General features: G+C 44.0%; 1 protein-coding gene across 5 annotated transcripts in view; it reads left to right on the top strand.

The window, feature by feature from the left end:
* The window catches only part of garre1 (granule associated Rac and RHOG effector 1), a 55595-nt gene that overhangs the window by 41741 nt on the left and 1505 nt on the right, over positions 1-12349 (top strand). For all 5 annotated transcript variants that reach the window (XM_072694530.1, XM_072694535.1, XM_072694533.1 and 2 more), the window contains 8 exons: positions 940-1098; positions 2316-2413; positions 3165-3290; positions 4525-5633; positions 9462-9627; positions 9977-10114; positions 11011-11089; positions 11182-12349. The exon at positions 11182-12349 is cut by the window's right edge and continues 1505 nt beyond it. In XM_072694530.1, the coding sequence (XP_072550631.1) occupies positions 940-1098; positions 2316-2413; positions 3165-3290; positions 4525-5633; positions 9462-9627; positions 9977-10114; positions 11011-11089; positions 11182-11520 (2214 nt within the window). In that variant the 3' untranslated portion in view covers positions 11521-12349. The remainder of the gene's footprint in view (positions 1-939; positions 1099-2315; positions 2414-3164; positions 3291-4524; positions 5634-9461; positions 9628-9976; positions 10115-11010; positions 11090-11181) is intronic.

Raw genomic sequence — 12349 nt, forward strand, 5'->3', positions numbered from 1 at the left:
AGCAGGACACAAAATTTAGATTAATAAATAATTTACACTATATACACAATATAAATAAGAATTAAAAAAAGCAATAAACAATATTATTTACAGCAAAAGACTCTTAATTGCACATGGGGGTGGGATATTGCACATAGTATTCCCTGAACATGAACATGTGTGTGTAGTTAAGTGTGTGTGTATGTGGTTAAGTGTGTGTGTATGTGGTCCGCTGGGAGCAGTGCTGGTTGTGCAGTCTGACGGCAGCAGGAAGGAAGGACCTGTGATACCCCTCCTTCACACACTTGGGGTGAAGCAGCCTGTCGCTAAAGGAGCTGCCCAGTGCTGCCAGAGTCTCATGCATGGGGTGGGAGCTGTTCTCCAGCATGGATGCCAGCTTGGTTGTCATCCTCCTGTCTCCCACCACCTGCACTGGGTCTAAGAAGCACAACTGGGTCTAAGAAGTCTAAGAAACTGGGTCTAATGTAATTAAATGTTGGTTTTGGGACTTGAATACCCCTTTAAAGCAATGCTGCATGTGCAGCTTTGACTGGGAACAGCAGAAATACACATTCATTTAGTTAATTTTAAAATTGAAACCGTTCTCTTTACACTTTACACAGGATAGATGTTTTTAAACAGCTTGAATAATAATATTAATTAACTTATTAATAGGCAAATAAGATTTGTTTCTAGATCCATATCCAATGTTTACCTCAACTTTCTAAAAGCAAACTAATCTGATTTGTACGTCACACTGTTGTTCAGTTTGCTTGCATGCCCGTGTTGGTTGTCCTAGTAACTATGCAGGTGTACCTGCACTGATGGTTCTGGTGGCCAAAGGATATGGGGGATGGCATTTGGGCGGAAAATCTGGTTGCAGTTCAACCTAATACCTCGAGTGTAGCTTATTAAAGGCCAGTCATGTTTGAAGTTACATGTCCCTCCCTCCTTTTCTAGCACACCATGCTGCAGCTGATAAAAGAGGCGTCTGGGCAGAACGGGGTTTCCTCGCGAGACGACTCGCCCGTGACGGAGGTGCTGAACCTTGTGTGCCCCTCCAGCTGGAGAGGGGCCTGCAAGACTGCTGTGCAGCTGCTGTTCGGACAGGCCGGATTGGTGAGTGCTGAGCTTGCGTCCATAGCTGCGACCCAACCCCACCCCCACATCTGACCGTTCGGTGTGTTTCGAAATAAGATGACCTGTTTTTATGGCCGGTCATTGAGGAAAGCCGGTCAGGTTTGGATACAAGTACTGCCATATATAGACGTTGTTTGAGAGTTAAAAGGGGAAAAGGTTTGTTTGGAAGCATTTTCCCTAAAAGATTTACAATATTTAAATCTTCCAGGAACAGATTTCCTCTGATCCTTCTCACCATTCGATTTTGGAAGAGTGTGTGTGTGTGTGTGTGTGTGTGTGTGTGTGTGTGTGTGTGTGTGTGTGTGTGTGTGTGTGTGTGTGTGTGTGTGCCTTGCCATGGGGGAGTCAGATTATGAGGATACACCTGCTCTATAAATAACAATAGAGCCCCTCCTGTCCGGCAGGAAAACACAGTCCCCTCCCTCTTGTCGGACTGTGTATTTCCAGTTTGTGGAGAGAGGAAGCTGCTTCCTCTTTCAAAGAACAACACAGGAAAAAAATGTCCTTGTTGCGAGAACTCAAATGACTGGTGTTTAAATAGTGACTGTTGGTGAAGTACATTTTAAAGTCTGTCTCCAGTAATAAGACAATATTTAACACACACATTAGTGTCGTTGATATAAATGTTATTAAAGTTGCAGTTTTGCAGTTTCACCGTTGGTGGTTGTTTTAATTATTTTATATGTATATGCTTTTAATCTGTACTGTACACGCAGGTCTAGAACTGTTCCTAGTTGGCATGAGAAACATGCGTGTTGATGTCCCCAACTACTCGACTATTGAAATAATTGCCAACTAATTTGGTCGGTGACTTCAGATGGTTCATTTGGTATGTTGTTGCACCCCGAAGGCGCGAACACGGGCAACAATGCTGCTAGACCTCGGCACAGTGTTGTCTGGGCTCAGGACTTTTATTCTAATATATGAAGTCTGTGAGACCAGATAGGACCGAGCAGGTCCTCCCTTCTTTGTGCTCCTTGTATGGAAGACCATCTTTATCAGTGACGCCATTACCCTCCCTCGCTCTGGGCTGTCCTCCATTACAAACGCAAGAATCCAGTCAAGCAGTTCAGCTCTCGTCTCTCTGAATCGTCTCTGACTGATATGCATGCATAGTGTTTTAATACTAGTGTTTTGAATATCTGTGTGTGTGTGTGTGTGTGTGTGTGTGTGTGTGTGTGTGTGTGTGTGTACAGGTTGTGGTCGACACGGCTCAAATCGAGAATAAGGAGGCATACGCTCCCCAGATTACTTTGGAAGGGTCCAGGGTTGTAGTTCAGGTCCCGTCCACATGGTGAGTGAAACTGTTGATCACTGGCTGGTTTTGTATAACATGCTTTAAATGATAAAAGTGATTTTTGGTTTTGGGTTTATTCCTCGCTGTTTAGACATGTGCCGGTTTATGTGGGTTTATGCAGATGTTTAAACACCTCTATTTAGATTGACGACTCGAACACAATCCAAATGCCACCGCATTTTCTACTTAATGAACCGTGTAATAGGGTAAGATTTGGGTCAGTGAGTTTTATCTGCAGCTAGTCCAGGTCTCTTGTAAACATTATCCAGAATACAATTGACAATTGACTGGTGTTTTATTATAAGTTTGACTTAGTTTAGATGTTTTTGGTACTCTTAAATACTACGGTGGACACTCACTTGGAATGGCTTGGTACTTAGAATTCAGTTCAATGTTGCAAGGTTTGAGTTAAATTTGACTGTAGTGCTTATGCAGTCTGTGCTTCACTAATTCTGGTTGCTACAGTGCCCATATTAGTTGCACATTATTAGTTTATCTTCTGCAGTACTTCAGTGTAGCATGCAATCCAACACAAAATTAAATTACATTTTTTTAAAAACAAGCCAGATTCCCCCTCCAAGATTAAAGCTATGTCTACACTCAAATAACTTCCACTGGAAGTGAATAACTGATGCTACAGTTTAATCCAGAGTGTGTTTAATTTGTTTTCGTCCTAGTGGTTTAGGAAGACATGACCGTAGAGCTTTGAATTGTGTGAAATTAATCGGAGTGTGATTTGAATTGTTAGGTGCCTGAAAGAGGACCCGGCCACCATGTCTCTGCTTCAGCGCAGTCTGGACCCTGAGAAAACCCTCGGCCTGGTGGACGTGCTCTACACGACCATCTTCGACCTCAACCGCTGGAAGGAGCGCAAGTCAGTGGCCTTTTTACTCATTTCCCTAGATTATTGCTGCGTTCCCCTCTCTCTAACTTCACAAGAGCAGACACTGCCAGTCTGATTGAAGAACAGTATAGGTATTGAGCCAGCAGGGACATCTTGGAATTGCTTGAGTGACCTAATGTAAAGCAAACTTCTTATCAATGTGTAGCGAAATGGTAACATGAGCCAATTGAATAGCTAGCCAAGTAGTGCATTGGAATTCCAGTTCCTTTAGCAGAGTTTAAACGTAATGTTTAGCAGCATCATTTTGTAGCAGTTTCACCTTGAAATAACAGCTTAAATCATTTTGATGATCCACTGACTGTAACGGGGGGGAACAGGGTTAGTGTTGGTATCGACCAATAATCAGGTTTTCTGTATCTGTATCAGGAAATTAAAAAAGTGGTGTCCTACTCGCTCCAGATCATTGTCGAAAGTGCTGCAGTTTGGTTTGGTCAGGGTGGCTGCTGTGTCCTCTTGTCATATTGAATAGATGAGGGCCACTCTTTATGAGGACATGGTTCCTCCCCGGTCTTGAAAAGCTCCTGCTGCATAATCATCAGTTCCCTTCAGTGCACAGCGATCTGCTGACTCTCCCGTTTTAGCAGAGTGTGGAAACCAGGCCAGAAAGGAAGCTGATTTATGGCAGTATCCCTCAGTGTGTCGGAATGAACACACTTCTTTGGCTCTGTATCCCTGAATCCCGCTGCTCTGTGCTGAAAAGCATCTGCCTCACATCTTTCAGCTGATGCTCTATACATGATGGAGCACTTCTAAGAAGCTAGAATGTTTTCTAATGCAGAGATGTTGATGAGATGCGTAATATTACACAGAGCTGAAAGAAAATGAGATCCTTTTATATTTTTATATAAAAAATAAATAAGTGAATACAGTATAATGTCCCATGATGGGAATTCTAGATTTGTCCAATATTGTGCAGACTATAATAAGGTTAAGAAAAATTTAACTAAACTGCATTATGTGAGATTTGCGCTCGTTTGCTCCTAGGCTCCCCCAATAGTTGGGGAATGTAATTAACTTTTACACTACTGGAGTAAATGCAAAATTTGCTATGAGCGCCCCCTTATGGACAGCTATATACATTTTTGCACCTGTTTATTTATTTGGTAATTATTTCTTTTTTTTATTGTAAAACAAGTCATATTGCCCAACTCTACGTTTAGGCAGCCCTGTTGTAATGTAGCCTGATTGTGTTGTTTCTCCCCAGGGAGCAAGCCCTGCCCACCATCCAGATCCAGCTTCAGAGAGACACGTCAGACTATGGTGTCCCGGCTGAGCTCCACCCTGGCAGCAGCACCAAGTCATCCAGTGGCCTGCCCAAGACCATCTCCAAACTCACCTCCAAATTCACCAAGAAGGCCTCGTCCAGCTCAAACACAGGCGGCAGCTACTCCATCCCCAGCACGCCTTCTCGCAGCATGTTGTCTACCAGTGGTGTGGGCGGCAGCAGCAGCCAGGACGACAAGCCGAAGACATTGGGTGACGGGCGGCTGCACAGCCTGCTCCAGATGAGCATGCCCGGCACCCCTGACCCCGGACAGCAGGTGGCAAATGGTGCAACACCCGACGAACAAGGCATGAACCTTCCCACGGACCAGGAGATGCAAGATGTAATCGACTTTCTGTCTGGCTTCAATATGGGCAAGTCCCAGCAGGCCTCGCCGCTGGTCAAGAGAAGGAATTCTGTGGCCTCCACCAATGCGGCTGACCTGAAGACTTCCAGCGGAGTGGCTCCTCCCACCTCGCAGGCCCAGGTTCCACATGGTGCCATTTCATTGGCTCAAACTTTGCCACAGCCACAGCCCCAACCACCACCTCCACCACAGCAGCAACAGCAGCAGCCTCAACTCCCCACTACACCCAAACAGCAACAGCAAACAGCAGTGCCCCCACAACCCCAGGCCCAACCCCAACCTTCACCTCAAGCCCTGCAGTACTACCAGCACCTCCTGCAGCCTATCGGCCAGCCGCAGCCTCAGCAGCCTCCACCAATCTCCCCTCAGCTCCCTTCACAGCAGCCCCCGCCACCTCAGCCTCTGACACAGCAGAGGGCTCCCAGCAAGTGGCCTCAAGGCCCACCAGCAGGACTCTCCCCAATTGGACACATGACCCAGTGGGGCACGCCTGGATTGCCAGACCTCAGCTCGGACCTCTACAGCCTGGGGCTGGTCAGCACCTACATGGACAGCATGATGTCTGAGATGTTGGGCCACAAGGTGCCGCCGGGGCCACGCAACAACACCTGGCCCAATCGAGACCAGAGTGAGCAAGGAGTGTTTGGGGTGCTAGGGGACACCATGCCCTTTGATCCTGCAGGTAAGTTGCATTGCTAAGGTAGCACATCTGCTTTAATGTATATATGAATATATTACCCTTGCAGTTCTAATTTTATATTACTGTATATATGTATAAGATACGTTTATAAATGTATAATCTGATTTTCCAAACGTAAGTCGTGACCCACTGAGGACGAGTGTCGGAAGGAAACTGCATCACATTTTTGACTAGAGATACACAGGCCTGGCTTTTTCAGTTTCAATATCGATACATAAACTTTGCATATTGGTCAATACACGATACCAGTCCAATACCATTGCTGAATTAATTAACCGTATACATCACCATGTGGGAGAGACTTAAAGCATCAGGATTGACTAAAACGTTACTTTATGTAATATAACTAATTAACACAGATTTAAATATAATAAATTGCATTTTGTCATCTATTTATTTGAACATGTTAGTGTAGTCTTACACCAACAAATTAAAGTGAAAGGATCGGTTCCATGGATCAGCCCAATTATCCAATACCCAATCCAGCTAATTTTGCTAATATCGGATCGGTGCATCCCTATTTTAGACCCAAAAATGGAATCACTTCTCTGCTGCTTCCTTAGGCAACGATAGAAGGGACACACAAATGTTGTGATGGCGGTATCCTGCGTGTGAGTCTGTACTTGAAGCCAGTACCTGTGGAAGTCCATTTTGCTGCTAGAGCGAGTGTTTAATTTGATGCTTGCTCTATCATTTTACTAATTTTTATTTGTGCTAAAAGGTTTCTGGGAAATCCAGAAATATAGCAACAATAAATGTAGTTATATTCTTTTGTCACTGTTCTTAAGTGTATGTATGTTTCTCAAAGAACAGTATCCTAGGTAAAATTAGGTGTATAGATTTTCTTTTTTTTTTGTTTGGAAGTTTATAGTTCACAAAATACTTTGTGGGTCCTGAGACTTGAACCCTAGTCAGATTGGTATAGATCAGATATCCGATGGATAAGAAAAGTGACTAGAACTCATAAGAGCCGCTTATTTCAGTTCGGCAAAACAACAAATTCCCCAGGACCCAATTGAAATGTAATCCGGCCCGGATAGGGCTAAACGCTACCTCTGATTGTGGGTCCAGGCATTAAGGACAAAGTTTGCTAACCCTGTTCTACTTTTGCTGTGTTGCTCCACATTGGTTTCTTCAGCTTTTTTGAGGTTCTGTCAAGCTCAACCTTAGGAAGAAAACCTGGGCATCAGAGTTCCATCGCTTTGGACATCTGTAGGATATGAACGGTCAGAATAAACAGAAAATACAGACGCAAGTGTGGTGGTCCCTGGAGTGTGTGTATGTGAGAGCTTTGTGTCTTGGAATCAAGGTAGAGCTCCAAGTCAGCAGAACTACAGGTCCCTCACTGTTCGACACAGCAGATTTCCCCAGGAGCAGGAGAGTCATTAGTGACACACTGGTGCACCATTAGCGAGCTGGTTACTGTAGCTGGAGAGCAGTCTGTCTGAAATACTGCTGCTGGTGCTTCTGTCTGACTGAAGTGAGGTAAACGTCAGCAGCACCGGATAGAAACTCGCACTGGATACGTTTACTGAAGCCTCTCCATTTCGGTGTGTTTACAGACCACTTTTGTTCAGCCTGTTTTGTTCAAAAGCTGCGTAAACCAAGCAAAGTAAATATTCAGAGCCACACAACATGCTGAAAAGACTGCTAGCTGGATAGGTTGACATTGTATGGCGGTAATGGCATGTCCTGGTGTAAGAAATGAATGCTTTCACATCAAGGTATTTACTCCTTTTGTTTATTTGTTTTTAGATCTTATAAAAACATCAACTACTCAATGAGGATTTAAGGTTTTATGATGAATGGACCGATAGTAGTGATCCGAACTAAAGTTCACTGCATTAGCTAGCGCTGAAGTCTCCTAAAAAGTCACTGTTACTGTGCGACAGAGTGGAAATCATTACACATTGATTTTTTTTAAAGTTCTAAATCCCCAAACAAGGGCTGGGCCATGTGGGGAAAATACTACATCACGATGCACAATATTAATTATGTTACATGTAGTTAGCCTGTAATTACATCAGTAGTGACCGATTCTTAAACTATACTATTCAGGTACTCTCCTGTACTGAATACAGTGATTATTATTCAATTATATATCTGCTGCACTTCATCCAATTAAACCAGACTAATTACACTGTTTGTAATGAAACCTGCAGCTGATAATTTTTTTTGCACTAACCGTATCCACGATATGCTTAGAAAAGCATATTACCACAATAACAAAATGTATCCCGATACAAGAAAATATCGTCATATTGCCCAGCTCTAGTTATAACTATAAACAGGATAGGTTACTGATGTAGCACCACCTATCATACTTTATTTGCTGTTGTAGCGCATGGCGGCGTCTCACTGTTCAGTGCATATCTTCATATTTAAATACGCTTTTATGTGCAGGGAAGGAAAAGGGAAGTTCAGCAGAATTCAGCGGTTGAGATGTAAACCGTTTGTCAGAGTGGGTTTGGTGCATGAAATGGCTTATTCTATTTAGAAAAAAATAGGTGGTGATGGGTGATTTTCTGTATGTACTGTTGTAATGCAGTGCATTCATGAACATTAGATGTAATCTGGAGCAAAGTGTGTGTGTCTGTCTGTGTGTGTGTGTGTCTGTCTGTGTGTGTGTGTGTCTGTCTGTGTGTGTGTGTGTCTGTCTGTGTGTGTGTGTGTCTGTCTGTGTGTGTGTCTGTCTGTCTGTGTGTCTGTCTGTCTGTCTGTGTCTGTCTGTCTGTCTGTGTCTGTCTGTCTGTCTGTCTGTGTCTGTCTGTCTGTCTGTGTCTGTCTGTCTGTCTGTGTGTGTCTGTCTGTCTGTGTGTGTCTGTCTGTCTGTGTGTGTGTGTGTGTGTGTGTGTGTGTGTGTGATAAATAGGGGCACTTTGTAGTACTATAATTATGGACAGTAGTCCATCTGTTTCTCTGCATACTTTGTTGGCCTCCTTTCACCCTGACACTTTTTATGTGACATTTAAAAAATGACACTGGTGGTAGTTAGGTTTAGTGTGTGTTACACACCACCATCATGTCCGTCACACTGCCGTGCTGAGAATGAACCGCCACCCAAATAATACCCACTTTGTGGTCCAGCGGCACAAAGTATGCAGAGAAACAGATGGACAGGAGATGGTGCTAATGAAGTGTGTGTGTGTGTGTGTGTGTGTGTGTGTGTGTGTGTGTGTGTGTGTGTGTGTGTGTGTGTTTTTTTTTTATTTTTTTATATTGGTTTTATATTTATAAATATATATGATACAATGTGAGAGTGCAAGCACACGGTTTCTGTAGTGCTCTAGCCATGCTCTTATTATTGCAGTGCAGGTCTTTGTGCGTTTGACGGCTCCATTGTGCGTTTGTGCTGTGCTGGGCAGTCTGGATAAAGAGACTGAGCTCCGGGGCTAAACACCAGCTCAAAAAAGAGCTGAGCATGCCCAACTGAATTCCCCCCTCTCTCTCTGTGTCTCTCTGTCTCTCGCTTGCTCGCTCTCTGTCGGCCTCTCTGTTAGCTCCCCTCCCCTCGATCACTCCTTGATGCCCTCTGTCTGTAGATCTGAAGGTGACGAATCCAGCACGTCACTTTTTGAACTGTTTAACATTAAAGATTAGCATTAATATTCGATATGCAATATACATATCTATTCAAAAAAAAATTTTTTATGTGAGTTTGGTTCTATGACTGGATTTACTGTATTTTTTTGTAATTCTTAATGAAACCTTTTGAATATGTAAACATTTCTGAAATAATAAAAATGCACTATATTAAAGACGTCAGATCTCTGCGCTCCTTTTATGATCATTTCTCTCTCTCTCTCGTAGTTGGATCAGATCCAGAGTTTGCACGTTATGTTGCTGGGGTCAACCAGGCCATGCAGCAGAAGCGGCAGGCGCAGCATGTCCGTCGCCCTAGCAACGCCCGCAGCAACTGGCCACTCCCTGACGACCAGCACAGAACCTGGTCCCACCCAGAGTACTACAGTGAGGGGTGAGTGACGGCCAGAGAGGCCAATCATAGTCCCACAGACTGCTGTGATTGGAGTCTCTCCGAACATTTGATAAGTAATATTTCTATATTTGCCTCGGTTGCCTGTCTGAGAGGGGAACTGCTTCTTCAGGCACAGCGCACTTCATGCCTGGTTTTATATTAGAATTCGGAAATGAAGCAGCTTCTGTACAAGTGTGTCTCCATATACGCCGATCCTAGTCAAGACTACAATAGCTTTGCACTCAGAAAATCCTGTATTCCTCATGCTCTTCTGATGATCACTCTTTCTATGTATATCGATATATTCCTTCATTTGAAATATGCTGAAGTTGCCTTTTTCTGTGGGCAGGGAGGCGGTGAACAGTTCCTGGTCAGCCAATCAGGGGGACTCTGCCAGCTCCAGTGATGAGACGTCCTCGGCCAATGGGGACAGCCTGTTCTCCATGTTCTCCGGCCCTGACCTGGTAGCAGCTGTCAAGCCAAGACGGTAAGAAATGCCAGGCCTTTTCCCTTCCAGCCACAGTTCAATCTGTGTGATCAGTTTTTTTATATAATGCCTATAGAAGCCATATCGCCCCCTACTTTTCTAGTAGTGTATGACTATGTATCGGGCATAGTGATGTGTGAATCTTATGTTTAAATAAAAAAATAGACAACAATAAACTACTGGAAGTGAAAGGCGTGATCTGGCATCTGGCAGAATGACTCTGGATCATATGAATGTTATTAGAACACTTTATAAATGAAACTATAGATCCCACATCACACCCCACACTTCCTGTAGTGTTTTATGGATTGTCAGAATGACTGTTTGGATCATGTTGAGCATGACAGTTGATCAATGTTTGTTTTCTTTGGGTTTTTTATTTTTTTTATTTACCACAATTGACGTCACCAGCAACTAATTGACCAGTCCCTGCAGTCCCAGTGCTGATATGAGTTGTAAAAGCACAAATATAGTTTATTGGTGTGTAATAAATTGCTGACATATTGGAAAGAGGATCGTGTAGCAATACCACAGACCATGTTTTGACCTACTATTTTAAACAAAATATGAATGAAAAGAATTGTTTTATCCTGTAGTTGCTTCATCTGTTTTATCACCATTAGAGCTGGAAGGTGACCGGAGTGCGGAACATGATGCGACTGCTGGAGTGCTGGTTGCTGGTTATTTCTGAACTTTAGTGCTCAAGCAGTGCAGTTGCTTTGGATATGGGAGTTAATACAATGCACATATGCCACAATGCACGTTTCATGGAAACCGTGTGATATCGCAGTGCAACAACATGGCTGTGTACACCCCTATTTGGCAGTAGGCCTTAACGCATGATGAGAATGATGTAACAGTCTTGGTTGTATGTATGTGTGTGTTTGTGTGGTTAGGAAGCACAGCTGTGGTGAGCAGGAAGTGTGTACGCTGCCCTCTCCTCCTCTCCATCACACCAGCGATGACAATAACCAGGTAATAAATCCAGCCTTCACACGCATATTTTTAAGAGCTCTGTGTTGTTCAGTCAGTGTCATTAAATAAATGTCCTTTTCTTTGCAATTTAGGATAGCAAAACTAAAACCTGGCCTCCGAAGGCCCCTTGGCAGCACTCCTCCCACTCGAACACGATGCCCAATCCCAGCTCTTCCCTCTATCAGATGACCATCCCTTCCAGCCAATGGGGTGACTCCATGCAAATACTGCAGTCTCCAGTGTGGTCAACAGCCAACGACTGCTCTCCTTCCAGCGGCCTCTCCTCTGGCTTTCCTTTCGCCCAGCAGCAGCAACAACAACAGCAGCAGCAACAGCAGCAGCAAGCCTCACAGCATAAAGCTCTCGGCAAAGGCTTCAAAAACTTCCCTCTAAAACCCGAACATCGGCCATCGTACCTGCACCAGTACTGAGCCGGCCTAGTACTCGCGCAGGTTGCCTTTTGGTTTGCTGTTTTGGGTCCAGGGTTTACGTTTTGAGTGTAATATTGAATAGGCTAGGGACTGTAGGCTTTAGACTGGCCCTGGAACAGCAATTTAGGGTGACCGAATCCTTGACTTGTTTTGGCCGTGTCGGAAAGCCGAGGTTGGAATTGGAGTCGATGGCTGTAGAAATGTCAGAATAGTTTTGCTAGGGTGCGTTCAGCTGTTAAAAAAAAATAAAAATAAAAAATGAATAAATTACGTGGGATGCTGCAGAGCAAATAGATCAAGGGAATGACCCCATCTGCCAAGGAGCTGGGTTAGTCCATCCTGTTGAAGGGTTCCATGACTATCATGGACTAAGTTGGACAGGACTAACATATGAGGTCAGGTGGGCATCTCACTGTTTCGGCTCACCTGCTCTTGGGCCTAGTACAAAACTGTAGCCGAGACGTTCTTCTCGACCTTTAGTCTGACTACCAACCTGTACATTTTGATAGTTCTTTAGACGAGTGTGTTTTTTATAGGCAAAATTTGTATTGAACATTGTGGCTATTATTATTATTATTATGACTTTTTTTTTTTTTTTTTGTATTGGTTAGATTGCGAGTCTCCTCCGGCTTCGACAGAATCGTTCTAACTGCCATCCGCACCATTCTAGTGCATGTCTCATGCTTCCCAGCAGCTAGTGAAAGTCGTGGCTTGAGCTTCCGCTCCACAGCTCGACCGAACACGCCACAGAACTGGCGCATTCTATAATTCCTAGAATTCAGATTCCGGACATGAAGAAAACCATGGAATTGTGAGGAATTCTAGAATC

The sequence above is a fragment of the Salminus brasiliensis genome, chromosome 13 (assembly GCF_030463535.1).
Source record: "Salminus brasiliensis chromosome 13, fSalBra1.hap2, whole genome shotgun sequence".
NCBI lineage: Eukaryota > Metazoa > Chordata > Actinopteri > Characiformes > Bryconidae > Salminus > Salminus brasiliensis.